We start from the raw sequence: 22,821 nt of genomic DNA, 5'->3' as shown, positions 1-22,821 counted from the left end.
TCGATGACAGTTTTTCCATCTATCTTTCTTATGGTATTATGTAAAAATATGTACATGACATGATGAAATATGGTATTAATAGTAAATTTTGTAATTATATCTTTCATGTTATGTTAAGAGACATTTTTGTAGTTTATTTTCCTTGCAAGAGACAAAAGGCAGAAACGGGACAGTTTCTGGAGTCAATTTCAAAACGATGTTTCTAACTCTATAAACGTCCATTTGAAATTCTAAAAATATGTTTGTTTTCCTTTTTGAGTTTTCTAAATATGGCCGAAGGAATCACTCAATTTGGATATCAATGGCCTGAGTTATCAAGGTTTTAACGTCTAAAGGTCAATCTGGATTTCCTGTGTAATACTTCATTGTTTTCAGTAAAACGTCTATACCATATGATCTTGGAAAATTTTCATATTTTAACCTAGAAAAATACTTGAAATTATCTTTCTAATGCCACAAATTTCATAGAAAACGGAGTTGGGATGAATTTTATAAAAATTGTCAAACTTGCTGCCCCAACTAATCTTGATAGTGCCGAGGCCGTATATGTGAAGCATAATTCCTTGTCGACATGCACTTTTATCGGCCATCAAATTTTATAAGAATTATTTTACCAAGTTGAAAATTAGTTTTTTTCACATGTAACACTTCTATTTAAGAGTATTTACATGTACCAAAGGCAGAAGCTATTATGTTTAGTACGTGACCCCCTCGAAGCGTAAGTTCGGGGCGTCACAAGTTGCGTGAGGCATGCTTAAGATCGTATAGGGACTTAAGTAAGTGACACACATGGGACTCCTCCTTACGACCATACCCAGGAGGTAAAGTCATGTAGACTTCCTCATTCAAGTCACCATGACGGAATGCATTGTTGACATCTAACTGATGAAGATGCCAATTACGAGCTGAAGCAATGGCAAGGACATAGTGAACAGTAACAAGTTTGGCAACAGGGGCAAAGGTGTCATGGTAGTCAGTCGAGCTTTATATCGTTCAATGGATCTATTTGTATGGAGTTTAGTTTGAAACACCCATTTGCAGCCAATGGGTTTCTTGCCAGGAGGAAGGGAGGTAAGTATCCAGGTGTTATTCGCCTTAAGAGCTTGAATTTCAGTTTGCATAGCATCACGCCAATGTAGATGCTTAGCAGCTTGAGAATAGCTAGATGGGTCAACAGAGTGAGATAACATGGATAAAAAGGTATAATGTGCAGGTGAAAACTTTGAATATGATACAAAATTAGATAAAGGATGAGTCGTACCTAAAGTTGTGACTAAATGAGTGGAGGGCGCGATGGGGGTGGGTAAGGTGGGACAAAGGTAGTCACGTAAGTGAGAAGGTCGTTGTATGGTACGACGAGGACGGGTAGGGGGTGGTGGTAAAGGAGCGGATGGTAATGATAGTGGGTCAGGGTTTGATGGAGTGTAAGCAGGTAAGGTGGTATCTGAAATTGGAAGAGGTAAGACGAGGGAAGGGTGAGCTAGTTGAGTATGGACTTGAAAAGGGAAAATATGTTCAACAAAAGTTACATCGCGAGATATGACGATTTTTTTTAAGTTCAATGTTAAATAGGTGATAACCACTATGATTGGGAGGATAGCCTAAAAAAATGCAGGATTGGGCACGAGCTTAGAATTTATCCCAATGAGCGGTGGTGGTTTGAGCATAACAGAGACAACCAAAAACCCATAAATGATCATATCGAGGGGTTCGTTTAAAGAGACGCTCAAAGGTAGTCTTATTTTGAAGTGAAGAAGAGGGGGTTAGATTAAGAAGGTAAGTAACAGTGAGCACACATTCACCTCAAAAGCTTAAGGGTAGATGAGCTTGAAAGCGAAGGCAACGAGCCACATTGAGGATGTGACGATACTTTCGTTCAGCCACACCATTTTGTTGAGGTGTTTCCACACAAGTACGTTCATATAAGATGTCGTGTTCTTTATAGAAATCTTGTGTGGGGTGTGGAAGGAATTCTTGACCGTTGTCTATCCGTATGTGGTGAATTTTAGCATTAAATTGGGTGTGAACCATAGCTACGAAGGATTTGAGGTAAGTCAAAGTTTCAAATTTGAAACGCATTAAGTATAACCAAGTAACTTTAGAATATTCCACAATTGTCAAAAAATAATGTGCATCACATAGAGAAGCAGTATGATATCCACCTCAAATGTCACAATATAAACGTTCAAAAGGCATAGAACTTTTATTTAAAACTGAATGGAAAGGTAAACAAGTATGCTTTCCACGAGCACAACTGTCACAATGTTCTAAAGTTTTAGGACGGGGAATAAAATCTGGAACATTATTAATGGAGGGATGACCAAGGCGTTTATGCCATACAGTGAAAAAAACGGACCCAGAAGTTCGGAAGGATGTGGCAGTGGCAGGTTTGAAGTAGTAGACGCTCTTCATCCATTCCAATCAACTTCTACGTGGTTAGGTCCTGAAAAATGCAAAATTGAGGAAAGAAAACGATAACACAATTTAAGGATTTAGTCAATTAACTAACAGACATCAAATTGAACTTAAATTCGGGAACAGAAAGAGCATTATGTAATGTGAGAGATGAGGATAAATTAACATCACCAGTTGATGTAACATTAACATTATTGCCTGTAGGAAGTCTAACAGAAATTGGGTGAGCCACGGTTGAAAAATTAGAATTAAAAGGAGAGGTGGATATATGGTGAGTGGCAGCACTATCAATTATCCAAGGGTATGCAGGCAAGTGAGATGAAGGCGGTGAATAACCTAAAAAAGCCAACGATGGGGGTTGCAATAATTCTATTAAATGATGATATTGCTCAGGAGAAAGCCTAGGAACAACACTTGTAGAAGGCATCGAAGGACCAATGGCAACATTATGTGTCGCTGGAGCCAAATAAGTTATCGATTTTCCTTTCTGTTTGCTAGGCCACCAATCATGATAACCAATTTCCATCAAGCATTTATCATGATCGTGTCCGAGTTTTCCACAACCATAGCAAGAAGCTGTACTAGGAGGCCATATTTTCTTCGATCGCGACTGGGAAGAAGAGGGTCCACCGGATGCACGAGAAAGGAAAGCAGTGGTATCTGATCGTGCAGGAGAAATATTCAACAATTGTTGGGTCTCTTCCTGATGGATGATGGAATAGCACCTACCCAGAGATGGCAGTGGATCAACGACCAAAATCTGGGATCATAGTTGATGATATGATTTGTGGAGACCCATTAGAAATTGATATACCTGATCGACAGATTGAATTTCTGAAAATTTCTTTGCAGCACCACAGTTGCATGGGGTGATTGATTGTAAAGAAGCAAGTTCCTCCAAGAGTGTCTTCATTTTGCCATAATATTGAGTGACTGAAAGGTTATCTTGAGTCAAATTGGCAAGATCTCGCTTCAGGCGAAAAATAGTAGTGCTATTGCTTTGTTGAAATCTACTCTCCAATTCAGTCCAGAGATCGGAGGGATTGGAGCAATAGAGAAGGCTGCTAGCAAGAGGTTCTCGATGAAGTATAAAAGCCACAACATAATCATTTCGGAACACCGATCCCAAAGGGTAGCAGCAGCGTCCTCTTTGGGTCTGGAAAGGGTACCATTGACAAAACCCAACTTGTTCTTAGCGTTAAGGGCACGGGTGATAGCGCGCTGCCAAGCGGTGTAATTGTCACCATTTAATGGCAAATCAACAAGAAAGTGGTTCGGTTGGTCTGAGGAGTGGAGGAAATATGGGGATGATGCATCTGTGAGAGCTTTGGTGACATCAAGAGGATAAGCCATGGCAACGTAGTGATGACTTCAACCTATGCTCTGATACCACGATAAAACGAATGAATGAAAATACAGCCCTTTCATTAATTCTGTAAATATGGATACATCCATATATTTGAAAATAATGTAAGCTAAATAAGGTTACTTGTAATTACAATGGAAAGAGTATCAAGGTTGAGCTGTTGTCTTATTTTATGTCTAAGATTACTCGTAATAATGTCAATGATTTTGAGGGTAAAATAATGTTGGATTGTCTATTACATGCATGTCAAAATGAGTCAAATGAAGGATATGTTTTAATGTATAGTTACATTGTGTATAAGATAACTAAAGATTCAATTTGTTTGACAAACCAGCTCGATTAATTAAAATTTTGACTAGCATTCAATATGTATCGATTAGTGAGTTTGAATATAAAATCTTATCTTATTAAGATTTCTAAATTTAAACCCTTGGAGCGAAACTAAGAGCATTTACTTTCTACTAGATTAGTCAAGCTTACTCACTCTAACAATGTACCTTTTGCAAATTTGGTACCGATGATTTGGACGATACGTCCAGATTCTTTTCCAAGCATGAGAGCTCCTTATTTTTATTTTTTTTTAAATCGTACAATTCATTAACTATTATCAAAATTTACTAAAAAAATAATTTTTATCGATGCAAAAGGGGGCTAAATCTTAATGTTTATATAACTAATGTAATTTAATTAAATTTATTATCAAAAAACTAAAACATCGAATTCACATAAAAGTTAAAACTATTTATTTATTTATTTTTAATGAATTTCACTTAAAACATTGATGACAATAAAATTAGCCACAGTAAAAAAATAAAAAATGGGAGTATATCCAACCATTTCTGCACAATTCCAACCCGGAAGAGAAATGGGTCCGAATAAAAACAATAATCGATTTGATTTCATTTCTCTGCCCGATTGGGAACGAGCGAAAAAACAAACTTATACAGAATAATAGTAAAATGAATTTGGAGACGGCTGATTGAATCTGCAAGCAAGATCAAGGATCCATCTCATTCTGAATCTGCTACATCTTTGGTTTTTATACCTCTATCTATATAGGGAGTCGGATTGGGTACTTATCTGGGTTTTGTCTGTGCCGTCTCTGATCCACGACCCTAGAATTCTAATTTCCCCCTCCTGCCGGTGAGATCTCCGACCAGGTTATATTTCTCGCCTCGGTATATTACATTCTGCACTACTAGTTGTTAATTTTGGATGGAAAGTTATTGGTTTTTTCAGTTATTGAAACTTTGATATTGGATTGGTTAGAGTACTTGGTCCCTGTTGGAAATATTTAATGGGTTGGGGCCGTTGGGGTTTTTAGAGATCGGTTTTGTTTATACTTGCCGTGGTTCACTGATTTGCATGCTCTTGTGGTTCAATTATGTGGGACTTATTCTGCCTTGTATTTTGTTTCTTTGAATTTCTACTCTGACTGAGCTTGGGTGTTCATTTTAGTTGTGCAAATCAGTATGATTTAATGGTAAAAATTAAATTTTTTATACATAAAAAGTGCTTGATAATTAATTTTCCTGTGTGATATAAAACCATGCGGGTTTAGGCGGTGAAATGTTTAGGGTTTTTATATATTGTGTGATTCACCATTCTTTTAGATGATAATAATGATTTGATGGCAATGTGCATTATTGTTATTTTGAGCTAAATTTGTTCTTAGCATGTCACTGAAACAGAGGAATTTGCATTGGTTCAAGATTCGTAACTTACTGCCAGTGCAAATATTGAAGTTGTTATGCTTTTGCAAAATGAAATCTTTTATTAACCATTAGGTGAAGTAAATTGGAGGCGCTTTATGCCCTCTTGCTAAATTTCTGGCGCACAGCGAGAGGAGATTACAAAAAATATTCCAAATAATTTTTTTACTAATTATTTATATGCTACATAGTTGAACCATCGCTATAGCATTCAATATCTCAATACTTCAAACTATCAATTTGAACCTTGCACTGATTAGGTCTGAACTAATAAGTTATTGTGCATTGTGCGTCATCTGGTTATTTTGTTTAATTTTTGATCTTTTGTTTTGTATAATGCCATGCTGCCTTACAGAAGCTTAGCGTTTTCAAGGACATCAAGTGCAAGATTTAATATTTATGGGGACTGAAAATCCTAAACATCCAACTTACCCATTAAGACCTGCTGCCACACCTTTTCCTGCTTCACAAAGTATGACACCTTTTGTATCATCCGGTCCTGTGGTTGGGTCAGAAGCATCTGCTTTCAGGGTTGCCCCTCCTGCTTTATCTCAGTTTCCAACACCTCCCTTCTCGTCTGGGCCTTCAGTTGGATCAGATGCCCATGGTCCAGGATATAGACCTCCACCACCAGGTTGGTCTAATGAAATAGTTAGGCCGCCTCCACCACCACAGTCATCTATGTCTAATGGCCCACCAGTGGCAGGCCCTTTCCAGCATTTCCCGGCCCCACAATTTACCTCAACAGGTCAAATACCGCCTCCACACACATTTGGCCAGCCAGCTGTACCTCCACCAACTAGACCTCCTGCAGGTACCGTTTCATCTCCTCCTGTTTCTCTTCAAACATATCAGCAGCCTGCTTCAATATCCATGGGATCTCCTCCTCAGAGCGTAAAAACTGGGCAATCAAGCACAAGTTTTCCTCCATCAGCTGATCAACCCTTCTCTCCTCCCAGACCAAATGTTCAATCATCTTCACTACCAATGGGGACATCTTATCCCACTGCCAGAGGCAATTTCCAACCAGCCTTTCCTGGATATGCTAGTATTCAACCTAATAGTGTCACTCAAGTTCCTGGGCAGTCTGAGTCATTTTCTTCACAGCAAGGAGGCTATGGTCCGCCTGCACCACCAGCACCTTTTCTGGCTCAACAAAGAGGATATGTGCCTGGTCCCCCTATTTCAGCTCCAACAGGCCTCTATTCAAGGGACCAAATGCAACACTATGGAATTGCACCCCCCATTGCTACGTCACAGGGATTGGCCGAGGACTTCAATTCTCTCTCGCTTGGGTCTGTACCAGGATCTTTTAATACAGGACTTGATCCTGCTGCCTTGCCGAGGCCATTGGAGGGTGATGTGGAACCAAAGTCTTTTGCTGAGATGTATCCATTGAATTGTAGTTCTAGATATCTACGACTAACGACAAGTGGTATACCAAATTCACAGTCATTGGCATCTAGGTGGCATTTACCTCTTGGAGCAGTTGTTTGCCCCCTGGCAGAAGCGCCTACCGGGGTTAGTCTTGACTCATTTAGAAAAAAGTTGTGTTTGTTTGCTTATCTTTTACTTTAAATCTCATTTGCTCTGTTGTGATTAAATATTTGTTCAGGAAGAAGTTCCAGTTGTTAATTTTGCCACAACTGGCATCATTCGTTGTAGAAGATGCCGCACTTATGTCAATCCATACGCCACTTTTGCAGACCATGGGAGAAAGTGGAGGTGCAACATATGTTCATTGCTCAATGATGGTAAATTTTTTCTTTTTGTCTAACTTGGAGATGCTAGAATCTATCCTTTAATTTTTGGGATCTTCTGGTTTTACTGGTTAATTGTGAATAGTTTCACGAATCTTATAGTTATAACAAGTGTGTCCTTATTATTAACAAATATCTCAATACTTTCATAGCCTCTTGTATTTGGTTAACTAGCATATTAGATGCCTTTACTTTATCCTAATCATAAAATCACTGAATATCAATGTTTTACTTGCTAAAGAAAGAAAATGAAAAAGGGCTGTCCGACTCATTTTCTTGTTAATTTTATTGATTGGTATCTTACTTCAGTCATGGTATTCCAATTTTTGTTAGACTTCTACCGAGACGCTTTTTACACATTTTAATGGCCTACACAATTTCCTTCAGTTTTTCTCATTCAGTTAGTCATGCATTTTTCTCATACAATTCTTGAAAGCTAGTGATTCTCAAAAACTGGTCAGTACCTCCCTAGTGAAGTATTACCATTGGAAATTATAGTTATGGTTCTAATTTGATCCAGTCTATCTATCTATACATGTGCAGACACATTAATTCTAGTTTGGAGTGAGAGTGTCCCATTATGATTTAGATCAATGGCATTCCAGTCATCGACATTTTTAATGGGGACAAAAACTAGTGATGTGCCTAGTAGGGTACTGTATAAATCCTTAATGGAACTAGAGGGAATATCCTGTAGAAGATCAACCCATTCCCTCTCAGACTCTCTATTTTGTATGCTTTGTAGATTTTTTAGAGTATTTAAGATAATTGATCCTTGCAGTAGATTTATCTTTTTCTATAAATTTGATGAAGAATGGGCTAATCTATCTTAATTCTCCATTTCTAGTTCCTGGTGACTATTTTGCACATTTGGATGCCAGTGGCAGAAGAGTTGATTTGGATCAACGTCCTGAGCTTACAAAGGGTAGTGTTGAGTTTATTGCTCCAGCCGAATACATGGTCCGCCCTCCAATGCCACCATTGTACTTTTTCCTCATCGATGCATCAATATCTGCAGTTAAAAGTGGAATGCTTGAGGTAATGCAAGGGTTTTTACATTATATTGCCCCTGCTTGATAACCATTATTGGTAAAAATGTTTTGAATAGTGATTTTTAGGAAAATGTTACATCCAAAATATTTTATTTTGTGAATGTGTGGTTGAAAATGATTATGTAGAAAAAAGAGTGTTCAAATAATGGTTGTCAAATGGGGCAAAATTCTAAGGTATGCACTATAGAGGCTCTTCGTCTACAACCCTTAAATGTTTTTAATGAATTTAGGGATTTTTGTTTAATATTACTTTCAAGTATCCTCCTGGACTTGGAGCTTTTCCAATTACCGTTTTCTAAAATATATATCTTCTTGTTTCCTTTCTTGAAGAGGGACTCACATACTTTTTTATGTTTTGAATTATTTGTTTTTATATCCTGACCAGTATGATACCTTGTCATCAATTTATTTAATTTTATATTGGTTCCACTTTCTCTAGTTGGATTTCTTGAACACTTATTTCCTTTGATCTTGAATTTTTCCTACACATGATCTCGACACAAGCGAGTTGAGATGGGCGTGTTTCTTTATTTATTCTCACAGAACATTCAACCATCCTTATTGATAACCATATTCGTAATAATTGATTTGCATGTGTTTTAAGTTATTCCGCAAAAAAAAATTAAGAGTGCGTTTGGTTTTCTGTTTTCAATTTTGCAAAATATTGAAAACATGTTTGTTATGATATTTTTGAAAATGCATTTTCGAAAACAAGGTTAAATTTATAATATAAAACTCAAAACTCATTTTTGACATTTAAATTGATAGTACACTTCTTGTGTATTATGTATTGAATAATAAAATATTTGATTACCTTTAAAAAAAAGAGTGTTTTCAGTGGAAATTCAGAAAACGTTCAAAACATGAAAACGAGCATTTAAATAAAATTTAAAAAATAAAAATACAGTTAAAATAAAATCTAAAATTCTGAAAAACTAAAAATATAAAAATAAAAAATAAAAATTCTGAAAAAATGGAATTATAAAACTTTCTAGAAAAATAAAAATAGTTTTAGCTCTTAGTGATTATTTACTTAAAAATTTCTAAAAAATATTTAAATGAACACAGTTCTCAGTCGGCGTCATTAATTTTTATTTTTATTTTCTATAATTTTATCTCAATTTATTATCATTTTTATTTTACTGTTGTATTGGGAAAAAAATATTGTTAGATTCATTACCTTTAAAATGTATATATTACTTGATAATTTACTGAATAATCAAATTTCATAAATCAATTCAAACGTGTTTTCAAATTTTATGTTTTGAGAAATAATTTTTCAAAATGATAAATCAAACCCATTTTTAGCAATATTAAAATAGACTCTCAAATCATAAAACTGAAAATAAACTCAAAAAAAATTGAAACACAAACCAAACAGGCTGCAACGTTCCCATGCTGATCGCCATGTTACTAACATTTGATTTCCATGTGTTCTGAAACCCAATTCAACTCAATCCCATATAAATTTTGCAGGTAGTAGCACAAACTATTAAATCTTGTTTAGATAGTTTACCGGGGTATCCCAGAACACAAATTGGCTTCATAACTTTTGACAGCACGATACATTTCTATAATATGAAGGTAAGTGATCCAGTCTACCAGTTATTTTACAGGATTGTGGCTTAACTTTGTTTTGATGAATAAGCTGTTACTTTCACTTGTACCCAGTCATCTTTAATGCAGCCTCAGATGATGGTCGTATCAGATTTAGATGACATATTTATTCCGTTGCCAGACGATCTTCTTGTCAACTTGTCAGAATCTAGAAATGTGGTGGATGCATTCCTTGATAGCCTGCCCTCCATGTTTGAGGGCAACATGAATGTGGAATCAGCATTTGGTCCAGCTCTTAAAGCGGCATTCATGGTTATGGTATGTTTCATTTCTTTTATCTTCACCAATTTTACTTTTGATCAAACTGTACTTTATTGTTTTGGTTATTTTAGCCTTTATAAGAGCATCTTTGGCTAATCTCTGAAGAAAATGAAGTCAATTTTAAGTATCATTTTGTCTTCACACGTGTTCGAGTGACTTACTCTCTCCCTTAATAAGAAAAAGTTACTTTTTTTTTTTTTTTTTTTTTAAGTAACTTCGATTAAAAAATATATATATATTTAATTTGAAACTTATTTATGTATTAGTTTTGAAGGTTAGCCAAACATGTTGTAAGTTTCGCTCTCTACTTGGTTGTCCATTTGTCATTGGAAAGTTATTTTCCATAGCTTATACTAATTCAAATATTCTTCCCACTGCCAGAGTCAACTTGGTGGTAAACTGTTGATTTTCCAAAATACACTGCCATCACTGGGTGCAGGCCGTCTGAGGCTGCGTGGCGATGATATTCGTGTTTATGGAACAGACAAGGAGCATGCATTAAGAGTACCAGAAGATCCATTTTATAAACAGATGGCTGCTGATTTTACGAAGTATCAGATAGCTGTAAATGTATATGCATTCAGTGACAAGTACACAGATTTAGCATCCCTAGGTATGTTCCAGTTCAAGTTTTCTTTATTCTTATTAGAAATAAAAAAACTAAACCAGAAACCTAGAAAACTAAACCAGAAACCTAGAATGATAATGTCAAGAATTTGTTAATGGATCTTTGATATCTGGGATATCTTCTGCAGTTATAGTTGATTAAGTTACATTTATGTGATTGCTGGATCATAAAATTGAAACTTTTCTTTAAATATATCTTTGTGTTGGTTTAAAAAAATTAGATTTTTAAACACCTTAAACAATGCATGAACATAGAAAATGTTTAGCACAAGAAAAGAGTGGAGGTTATGTGATATGATGTAAAGTAAGTAATTTCTAATTAGTTTGACCAATAAAGTAACACAAAATAACCTGAGGTTACCTGACTATTACAGACACCCTTGGTTTTCAGAAACCTCCCTGAAGTTTATTTCTCGTAATAGATTTTCTATGTCATAAAAAAAGCAATTATGTATTTCCCGTTTAACTCTTTTGCTTTATACTAATTTGAAATTCTTATTATTTTATGTTTAAACTGTATTTTCCATTCTTTTTCTTATTTATTAAGATATACAGTTTTATATTTTTGATTCAGATGAGATAGATTAAACAAATGCCATAATTTTTATTGTTATAATATTTAAAAAAACTTCAAAATAAGATTTATGTTTTAAAAAAGTTATGTTTTGCAAATACATATGACAAATAATTAATTAATCAAAACAAATACATGTTTTAGAATAATTTAATTAAGCTAATTAAAAATTCATTAAATTCTCTATATTGCTTGGTTTATTAGCATTTTCTCTAAATTTTACTTTTTTGGTATTCTTGACTTTTATACTACATGAAAAATTAAAGTAATATTACCATAGCACTAAAAATGCAATAAGTTCACATCAAAGGTTTCAAGCTTAGATTTATTTTAGTTCCTTTTACTAGTAAAACTTGTAGACCAATTTTATCATTTTTTTAAATGTGAAATCTATTTCCACATAAATATGATTAAGGTCTGTGTGACAAAGCTTTTGATAAATTTTAACAGATTTTGATTGAAGTTGATGAAATATATGGTTGAAACATGAAATTTATGGTTAAAACTGAGTTTGGCCGATTGAAAAATTGGCAAAGTTTTATCAAACATTTGGGTAGGATTTAGGAAGTTAATCTAAACTTCCTGATTTTTAAACTTAGAACCACGTATTTGAACTTTGGAGCTATATGTAGTCAAATAAATAAAGAAGAGCCCTCAAGTACATCATATGATGTTCGTCTCAAGATGTCAGATTATTATCATGTACTAGGTACATTTCTTGTACTGTTCTCCCAAGCCTCCTGTGACTTGTTCATAATGCTCTACTATTGAATTTGTCTACTTTTCTAGGTTTCTGAAATAGGAAAAAATTAGCTGGTCAATGTTGGGTATTTGCTTGCTATTTCTTGATTAGTCATCTTAAAATTATCATCTTGTAATGCTTTGTATAGGAACACTCGCAAAATATACTGGTGGTCAGGTTTATCATTATCCAAGTTTCCAGTCTACCATTCACGGAGATAAGTTGAGACATGAGTTAACCAGAGATCTTACTAGAGAGACTGCATGGGAAGCTGTTATGCGCATAAGATGTGGAAAAGGTGAACTTTTATCCTTGTTCTGCAGGTTTCAGTTGCAAAAGGTTATGCTGATATTGATAGCAAATATATTTTTGTCTATCTGTAGGAGTTCGTTTTACATCTTATCATGGAAATTTTATGCTAAGATCCACGGACTTAATAGCGCTTCCTGCTGTTGACTGTGATAAAGCCTATGCAGCACAGCTATCTCTTGAAGAGACGCTACTGACAACGCATTCAGTGTATTTCCAAGTTGCCTTACTGTATCCTTCTCTTGAAGAAGATTTTAAAAGAAGACACAATTTTGCATAAATATGTGTGCTTGTGCTTTTATCCTGTGGCATGGTTAGGGTTTGATTTATTGTTATCATTTTATTAATTTTAGTAGTTACCTATCTAGCAGCTTAAATTGTGGCCTATCTAACAACTTAAGATTTTAGATCAAGTAGTTCAACATGATGTCAAAACATCTTGCAACCACCCATTTAAATGCAATAGTGCACGTGTTAGGCTTTGATGGAAAAAATATGGATCCTGCCTGTACGTGAGGGGCAGTTGGCCCTATCTAATAGTTTAAGCTTTTACATAAAGTGGCTCAACACGAAGCAAATTTTACTAATTATTCTCTCTCATCTATAGCCTCTTGAGTCCTCTTTGGAATGATTCCTACATTTGAGGGGTCTGCTTTTATCGCTATGAAACAAACTGGTTTCAATTCTATCACTTTAGCATGTGCCTATACAGTTTTCCCCAACTTCATTTTGTTTTAGAATTTCTTATAATTTTGGTGATCTGTATTCAGTATTTCTTTTTGATCCTTGGGAAAGTTGATTGGAGTATATAAATAATTTGACTCCCTTAACCCTTGGAAGATACACATCGTCTTCTGGAGAAAGACGAATCAGGGTGCATACTGCAGAAGCTCCAGTTGTTGCTGATCTAGGAGAAATGTATCGTCTGGCCGATACCGGGGCTATTGTCTCTTTATTCTCCAGGCTAGGTAGAAAAATTCTCCCTTAGCACCCACTCCCACCCACCCCACGAAAAAAAAAAAAAAAGGATCTGGTTTTTTTATGCGACTTAAAATAGTAAGTTGTTGATTAATGATTGTCTTAAATGAGTATTATACAAATTGGTTTGCAGCAATTGAAAAAACTTTGTCCTACAAACTGGAGGAAGCTAGAAATGCCGTTCAACTTAGGATTGTCAAAGCCCTCAGAGAATATCGAAATCTTTATGCTGTCCAGCATCGTTTGGGTGGAAGGATGATATACCCAGAATCACTGAAATTCTTACCCTTGTATGGATTAGCATTATGTAAATCAACACCTCTCCGAGGTGGTTATGCTGATGCTCAGGTTGACGAACGCTGTGCAGCTGGCTATACCATGATGGCTTTACCTGTGAAAAATTTGCTGAAACTTCTCTATCCTAGCCTGATTCGTGTCGATGACCATCTTTTAAAAGTTCGTTCCTATATTGCATTCACTATTTTTCTTCCCGGTTGCTGCTTATGTTGTGGATCCTGAAGCAAATTTTTCTCACCAATTTGCAGGCACCTCCCCAGAATGATGACTTTGACGACATTTTGAAGAAGAGGCTACCACTTACTGCAGAGAGCTTAGATACCAGTGGCCTTTACGTATATGATGATGGGTTCCGTTTTGTCATATGGTTTGGCATGTCACTTTCACCTGGCATAGCCAGGAATTTGCTGGGGGAAGATTTTGCTGCAGACTACTCGATGGTAGCTTCTTTTACAGTCTTAATATGTTATCCTACATATTGGGAATGATCTTTGAAGCAATAAGCTAAGCAACAGTTTCACTTCAATTAATTGATGGATCATTTAGTTCCTGGGACTATCGTGAACTTATTCACCTCTTTTTAACTGATATGCCATTTCATTATGGCTAAGCCAACAGTGCCTAGGAGATGATTTTTCCCCATATAATAACCTTTTATGATGTGATCAAAACTATTCATCTTTTGCTGGGTGATGGTTTCAGTAATTTTTGAACTTTTGCTTTCAGCGTTTGACCTTTCCTTAGGATTTATTTTTGTAACTTCTTAAGTTGAGATGGAAGTAGAGGTTTTTTTTTTTTTTTTTTTTTTTTTACTTTCTCATTCTGGACCCAGGCATTAATCAAGGGCTTAATATTTCTTTTATTCTTAAAATTATCCCAGTCCGATCAACTTTCTCTGAGTTAATGTTTTGCTTTGTCAAATAGGCATTCTAGAAATCCCATTGAGCATTGCAATGCATCTTAGAGCCATTTTTGGTGTTCTGACCATATATTGGAGGAAAAATTCCTTTAATTGCAATTATCTTTGATAATATTTTCTTTGTGTGTTACATTGGAAACAGTTATTAACTGCGTCTATCTATTTGACAAAACCTTGTTTTGAAAGTGATATCTGGGAAGAAAATTTTTAGTTAAGTCCTTTACCCTCCCCACCTTTCCCTTTCCAAAGAAAAATGAAAAATATAATAAAGCTTCAAATCCTAAACACAGCAAATATTAATAGGTTGCTTTATTTGCCTTCGCAATTTTCCTTGCTATGAATCTTCTGATGTGACTTTATGTGTTGCTTCTGAAAACCAGGTTACTCTTTTGGAGCGTGACAATGAAATGTCAAGAAAGTTAATGAGGATACTTACAAAGTTTAGAGAGAGTGACCCGGCATATTATCAACTATGTCATCTCGTGAGACAAGGCGAGCAGCCCAGAGAAAATTTCTTCCTACTTACAAATTTAGTGGAGGACCAGATCAGTGGTACAAATAGCTATGCTGACTGGGTTCTACAAATAAACCGACAAGTCCAACAAAATGCATAATATACTGGTAATAGTCTTCTTGGTCATTAGTAAATTGTATCGTAGTCTTGACATGTTTTTTAATAAAAATAAAAAAAATCCTACTAGCTTGTTTGGTAAGGAGGTTCAAGCTGAACGTGACAGTATTAAAGATGAAAAGAAATTTAAATATTGTACATTGCACTTTCAATCCCATTCAACATTGTAGAGCAAACATGTTCTACATGCATAAGAAGAGCAGGAACTTCCTTTCTTTTCCTTTGGGGTGGGATGGGGTTTAAAGAAGAATTTCACCTCAACACTTGTTATTTCATGAAGTCAGTCAAAAGTTTTCATAATTTTTCATCATAAAAATGGTGCAATTCCTTGATATTGCTCAGTTTACTCCTATCACATTTTCATCATGGGACGTCACATTGTTTTATTCCCATTTTTAAGTCATTTAAAGTCGGATCTTTTATCAATGTAATAGCGATGTCCCCTCCGTTGTCACAGCACGAGATTATTATCTATTAGGGAAAGTAGAAACTTATGAAACAAAAATTTGTTGATATTAAATTTTTTGTCTGTTCAAAGTCCAGATTTTAGATGTCATTTTCTGATGCTGATCCTATGAAAATTTTCGTTTGTATTCTTTCCCTTTTCCAGTTTCATGGTCCTGATGATTCCATCAACAGCCGCCAGCGCCAGTGTCAGTCGATTAAGAATTTTGAAGCAAATTTTTGCTGGTCATCAATTTTCAGATGTTTGAGTATCACAATAAGAAAACTTTGTTCATGATGAGACTGCATAACCTCGTGTATAATTTATTGGCGAATCAACAACCTATGGTCTGCTATAGAAATATGAAGGTTTTCTGGATTTTAACTAGAAGGGATTCAAGGAGGCTGTTGATCCAAGGTGTGGGGGATAAACTTTTGAGGTTGAAATAATAAACCTATAATTTTAATTTATAGACTTCTCTTTTGGGTTTATGATAAAAATGGTGGTGTACTTTTATGTTCATTGTTTTTAATTTTCTAGAAATTAGATGGATTTTAGCGTGTAGATATTGATACTGAGTTTTTGTCATCTTCACTGCGTTTGGATGAATCCTTGCACTTGTTGAGACCTTATTTGAGCATTATACTATTTATTTATCTATTTATTTTTTTTGCAAGAACCTCTGCCCACTCAAAACCAGCAGTCAACTTCTCTCCTTCCGGAACGAAACAGTGATATCACGTTGAAAGCAAGATTTAAATGAATAAATGTAATGCCTCTTTAAACAGAATTGACGAATAGCAATCCCTAGTATTATTGGTTAGATTTAAAAAATGAAAAATGTTACTTTGTACATAAAACAGTTATATAATGGTTTATATATAGATGATGTATCAAAAAGAGTGACGAATTTTTTTCTTGTTTGATTGAATAAATTCTGATCAATCATAATGTTACGACATCATGTGTATGTAAACTATTATATAAATCATTATTTATGTGTTACACAACCGAAAATTCATTAATTAAAATCGTGTTCACTGAAAGGTTGAGCCATGTAAAAGAAAATCAAATCATGTATAATGAAGATATTCTAAAGTTAGGGATGTCAACAAGCTGAAATTTGAAGTTTGGGCTAGGTCCGAGTAAAAATGGTTTGACTTTTTTTTTTTGGCCCAGTCAAGTCGAGCTTTTGCTCGACCAAAAAATCAAGGCTCGTCCCGAACTTTCGGCTCTAGCCGAGCCAATTTTCTTTCCCTTTTTTTTTTTTAATTCGTGAAAAATTTAATATTTTTTAAAGAATTTAAAATTTGTGTAATTTCAACCAAATTTGAAATTTCAAATTAGAAATACAGGCCAAGCAGCTACAGCTACCTTAAAGGGCAGCAGGTCTTTTCATTAATTTTTTTTTTGTTTTTTAAAGTTCTATTTGAGCCACGAGCTGGCTCTAGCTCGTGGCTTGAGCCAAAGTCCTCGGCATGAGCTTTTTCGAGCCAAGTCACGGGCCTCTCAAGTTCGCGAACCAAATCTACAGCCCCTATCTAAAGTCTAAATGCATGTTTGATTTACGGAATTAGAGAGACATCGAGCACCATAGTCTACTTCATTAAACAAGTCATAACAAGAAAATCGATATGCTAATGGGAAATACAAAAAGAGATACAAAGAATATTTTCTGAAAGAATCTCAAAAGCATCAACAGAAATTCTGTCACCAACATTTCTAGCATTTACATCTTCAAGATTCTTATGCACAAATTTGAAAAGATTCTTTATTCTAATTGATAAAGAAAAATTCAAAGGAAAAAAATAATTACAAAAATATTATATTTTTCCTCGACCAACAAAAAAAGCCATGCAAATATAGAATAAAGGTTAATTCTTACACTGCAGTAGAACCAAAAAGATCCCTTTTTTCTCTTGCAGAATAATAGATAGGATTTAAATAAACCTAATACCAATAAACCAGAATAATACTTATATATGGCATTTTGAGACTTTTCTACAGTCTAGCTTAGTGAAAATTCCAGAGGGGATTGAATGGATATATGTAGAGGATAGCCATGAAGATCCAATTTCTTAGTATCATGTATTATTTGGTGCATATTTCTTGTATAAGCACTTATTTCAAAATTTAAAAAGCAGAGATGGCAGTGGTCCAAAGTGAGACAAATTGAATATTTCACTCCAACGCGAACAAGAAGAGGATAAAGACAGTGTGACAGTCCATATTAACAGCTTGTTTGGGAGTGATTCCCCCCTCCTCCAAAATCTGATTTTTTTGACCGTTATTTCACTATTCAAGCCGTCATATTTGACTTCTTCTTTCATAGGTGGACTCCACTTTTCTCCTAACGGTCAAAAAATTAATTCTCAAAATCACTCACAGACAGGCTCTAAACCTATTTCCTTTATTAAAGGCCTGCGTCTCTCACTCTCACTATCACGCATGCACATGTTCCCTGTAAATTTAAAGTCGATTACATATGTTTTTGTCATTTTATTCGATTCTTGATTGTAAGTAATCAAATATATTGATCATAGCTGGAATATTTGTGACCGGGAAATTACATATGGGGTTAGCAATATAGCACTTGTGTAGCCACATTGGGGGTAAAATTAAGGGTTTCCACCATCTTGAGATCTATGTACATAGTTTGAAGACCTAAAAACTCGTACTATTGATTGAGGACTCATTCTAAATTTCTCAAAGTTGAGGACCAAGTTGTAACTTTTTCCATTTTCCAATCAACTAGTATTAATCAATCTCTCCCTCCCTCCTTATTCACCTCTCATTCTCATTCTTATTTCTTTTACAACGGAAAAGATGATAAAAATAGCTCGACGTATATAGGATAAAACTCTTAACACCTCTTAACTGTTGTTTGAGCTCCATTCTTTGGAAAAAAAATGCATTCTTAAGTAGTGTTTTGACATCATTTCAACCACACATTCTTAAATAAAATAATGTTATCCACAAATTCAAAATTTTTCCTTATTTTTTAACAAGACATTTTCCATCAATATACTATTCAAAAATGCATTTTTCCCCCAAAATAGGGCTCAAACAAGGGCTCAATATTCTTATAGCTTTTCCCCTTCTTTCCTACCATCATTCATATCTTGAATCAGGTTCACCCATGTTGTAATGGGATGAATTGAGTTATTGTTAAGATTTGGGGTCTATCTTAATAAGGTCAACCTTATTAAGAGCAGTAGCCCAAGATTTTTTTAAGTTGGTTAATATTTTGGTATTTAACCGATGTGAAATTTTTATCACTTAACATGCCTCCGCAAAATGGTGGCTCGTTTGAGATGGCCAATCTTGAAATTCGTGTGCTCATTTTTAGAGTCTTAATTGGATCAAATTGCTTGTTGGAGTTTAATGGGCTCTGATATCATGTTAAGATTTGGGGTCCATCTTAATAAAATTAACCTTATTAAGAGGAGTAGTCCAAAATTTTTTTAAGTTGGTCAATATTTCGGTATTTAACCGATGTAGGATTTTTATCCCTTAACAGTTATAGACATGAAAGTATAACAACTCAACAAGATTTCCTCTTTTTATTTGTTTGATTCGAGGGGAACCCAAGAATAAGTCGATTTTTTGGTCTTTTTCTAAACGATGAAGTTGTACTCAAATGGCATCACTCTTTAAACTGAAAATTATATACATATAAACTAATTGTACACAAATATCTGAAACTATAAAATGAGAGTAACAAATATTGGAACTCTTATGGAACCATTTGCATGGCTTGTTTGTTGTAGGAGAAAAGAAAGGCATCTTATTCTTACCTAACAATTCATGTGACTCTACCCTCTACACCCCACCCCACCCCCTCTCTCTCATACACACTGTGTGTGTGTGTGTGTCTAGCGCTACCTTTCTCTTATTTCTTAATTGAGTATCTTTCCTTTGTTCAATAAGGATAAATTTTTCTTTACGAACATGGGATGACATTATTCCGATTATTTCCTCTTTTGCATCCTTTTGTTGTCAGCAACATATTATAAGCAATTTGTTAAAGACTTGACCATGGATTAAAAGTAATATATTCTGTAAAGCTGAATTCACCTGACACTAGAAAACAAAGAAAAATGTTGAAACAATTCTTGGAAAAGAAGTTGTTATCTTGACATTCAATTATTTTTTATTCCTTTGCTTAGGTCCAGACATGGGGAACCAATGGAACCATGCAGTGTCACCAGCCATATAAATATTATCATTGGAACAGAAAGTGGAAAGGCTTTAATATTATCAAGAAAAAGTTCCAAATAAATTTTGTATTGGGTGTCTTGGTATGTCTATGTTGGTGTCTTGGTGTGCCTACGATGCTGCCTTGCGGTGCTTAAGTTGTATCAGCGTTACGATTTCCAAGGCATATCAAAGCACGATCGATTTGTACATACTGCCTATCTATCTCGGGTTTGGTAGAGTGCTCGGATTAGTGACATTATGGGTAATAGCTTATGTTTACTCGCATTGTAAAGTAACTTATAAAGATAGTATTTTTATGATATAAGAGTTTTTTAGAGGTAAATTCCACGTATTAGTTGAAACGTTATTAGAGTTTCTAAAGGAGGGTTGGCAAGTGTGTAAATTTTGCGTCTATTATGTCCCTACTTCGTTCAACTAAAAATTTAAATTTAAATTCAAGTCAACAGTTAATTTTAATATCATTTTACGAGATCCATAATTTTTAACCGCATTTTTCATCATTTTACCAAAATCGACTTAAAAAACCTAGTTAAGACATGTATCTACTTTTTATTTAATATGTTTATTATTAATAGAAATTTTTTAAACGTTCAAATTTACTAATATATAATTCGTAACTACTCTTTTAATAATGCACTTCAAATTATCTACATTCATTTAATAGATCTTTATCATTTTTCTATTTTTAATTAATTAATGGGATTATTTCTTGCTATTTTGAAAATCGTTATTTATTATTTCTCTCTTCCATGAGATAATCACTGAATTAATTCTAAATATTTCTTCTTCTTTTTTTTTTTGGGTTACGATGACTCTGTTAATGCATTGATTATTTCAAACTTGTTCACCCTTCATCCATGTTACTTCGAACCGTATATCACACGATTATTTAATGTATATTACAGCTACTTGTTATGTAGTTTGATGTTACCCAATTTTAAATTTATGAATTTAAACCTAACTCGTTGCAAAGGTCATTTAATTGATGGTTGATTTAAGCAACGTCATGAAAATTTGTTAAAGAAATTAAAATAGTGTCACACTCAACCCCCCGTATGTGGCCACTATAAAAAGAAATTATAAATAATATTATTTAGAGTAATTATTTTTTAGAAAATGTATGTTTAAAAAGTCACTAAAATAAGTTTCAACGTCAAGTGCAAAATATTTTATTTGTAATTGAAAATAATTACTAAAATTAAAAATAAAAATAAAAGTCGAAATAATTAAGAGAGTCGTACATGGGCTACTAACTTGAACTTAATTCATACATGTTTACTTTTGATACCTAGCACTGCGTACAGCTCTTTCAAATCACAATGCTTGGTAATTCGTTCTAATCCAACTACTTGTAAACATGGAAAAACCCGAAAATAAACAAAATTTCTGTCTTAATTCTCTTCACGTTACAAAAATAGTAAAATACTACAATACACCACACAACTGATCGATACAGTACAGCGCCGTCCATCTTGCATTCTTCTTATTTTTCCCTTCTATTTTCAAGCACAAAACCTGGACCTGAAATCACAAAAAGAAGATAGTATTTGATCAAATATATCCAAATTCAAAGGGGATTTCGATAATCAAGAATAATTATTTGATTTTAGACTTTTCTGAGCATTTTTATGCAGAAATGAAGAGCACAGTCAGAGCAAGAACTTTCCCAGAATAGAACAAAACTGGAATATACGTATAGATAGTCTCAGTGACTTCTCCTAATGTATTCCAGCTATACTATCTTTTGAAAGTCCACAAAATTGGAACTTGTTTGTTTGAATCTCCGTAGAAGAACGAGTGAAACTGCCGGAGCATGACCAAGCTAGGGTTAGCATTTTCTCATCATTTTCTTTTGAACTTTTACATTCAAAGTCTAACCCAGGTTAGATCATGCTGGCAGCTTCACTTATTCCCTCTCCAGAGTAAGTTTCTTAACTCCACCATGGCCATATGAACCTTGAACCCAAACAGAGGAAAAATGGAAAAATTAGTCTTCACAAATTGATTTTAGAGAACTAAAATTGTGTTTGGACATTGCATGTTATTTATAGGAGGAGATTGGAAAAAGAAAAAAAAAAAAAAGGTAAAAGTAAGAGCGAGATGAAAATAAGCAGAAAATGACAAAAACAGTGCATTAAAGCCGTAGATGGAACAGAACGAGAGAGGCTAGGGGCAGAAGCACAGCTAAGAAGCTACTATAAATATGCATATAGGCTTATCGATATTCATCAATACATTACAGGTGTTCCATATATAGGGCGGCGGGTCAGGATTTTGGTTTGAACTATTTTTGACACCTGGTCTAGTTCAAATTTCTTCAGTGAAAGAGACATTGCCAAAACTTGTTTGGCTAAGCTTTTAATTTGTTTTCTTGTCATTATATCTTGCAAACTACGATGTAGAGCACCGTTAAAAATAGGACTGATATATTGCGTAAAGGTGCCCTTGGGGATAGCGTAGTGGTGCAAAGGACAGGAGTAAGGTTATCTCACGCTTTGCTGGCAGCCGCAGTTTGGGAGTTCGATTCCTGAAACATGGAATTTGATTCCTTGTAGGCACAGTGTACAGGCAACTCTTGTTCCCTGGCCTGTTGGGGCATATTTCGCGATTTACCTCCCTCACAAAGTTTTAGGGACGGAGCGATGGGGGCCCTTAATGTTGGGGTTCAACTTTTTTTTTGATATATTGCATAAAGGGAGTCGCTCTCAAACAAACAGCGCTTGAGATGGATTCGTTGTCTAAATTCTAAGTTATGTAGGGTTTGATTTAGGAATGTCAAACGGGTCGAGCGGCTCGTCAGTTCGACCACTTGGCTCATTAAAATCCGGCTCGTGAGCGGCTCGGGCTCGTCAAGGAGCTCAATCCTAGGCTCGGCTCGTCGAGCCCACGAGCCAT

At 34.8% G+C, this 22,821-nt stretch overlaps 1 protein-coding gene across 3 annotated transcripts; it reads left to right on the top strand.

The window, feature by feature from the left end:
• The first annotated feature begins 4,640 nt into the window (after positions 1-4,640).
• LOC111411824 (protein transport protein Sec24-like At3g07100) lies at positions 4,641-16,369 on the top strand. 3 transcript variants are annotated; one of them, XM_023042448.1, is made up of 14 exons: positions 4,641-4,924; positions 5,849-7,014; positions 7,109-7,247; positions 8,101-8,291; positions 9,782-9,889; positions 9,977-10,180; positions 10,565-10,796; positions 12,275-12,424; positions 12,510-12,666; positions 13,276-13,403; positions 13,547-13,869; positions 13,959-14,150; positions 15,010-15,250; positions 15,871-16,369. In XM_023042448.1, the coding sequence occupies exons 2-13, from the start codon at positions 5,893-5,895 to the stop codon at positions 15,241-15,243; spliced, it is 3,180 nt and encodes a 1,059-aa protein (XP_022898216.1). In that variant the 5' UTR covers positions 4,641-4,924; positions 5,849-5,892; the 3' UTR covers positions 15,244-15,250; positions 15,871-16,369. The 3 variants fall into 3 exon arrangements, with proteins under 3 accessions (XP_022898216.1, XP_022898217.1, XP_022898215.1); XM_023042449.1 differs by having other exon boundaries at positions 4,641-4,959; XM_023042447.1 differs by having other exon boundaries at positions 4,642-4,941.
• Positions 16,370-22,821: the final 6,452 nt, after the last annotated feature.

Source organism: Olea europaea, chromosome 16 (genome assembly GCF_002742605.1).
Source record: "Olea europaea var. sylvestris chromosome 16, O_europaea_v1, whole genome shotgun sequence".
NCBI lineage: Eukaryota > Viridiplantae > Streptophyta > Magnoliopsida > Lamiales > Oleaceae > Olea > Olea europaea.
This window is presented reverse-complemented; position numbering and strand designations above follow the sequence as displayed.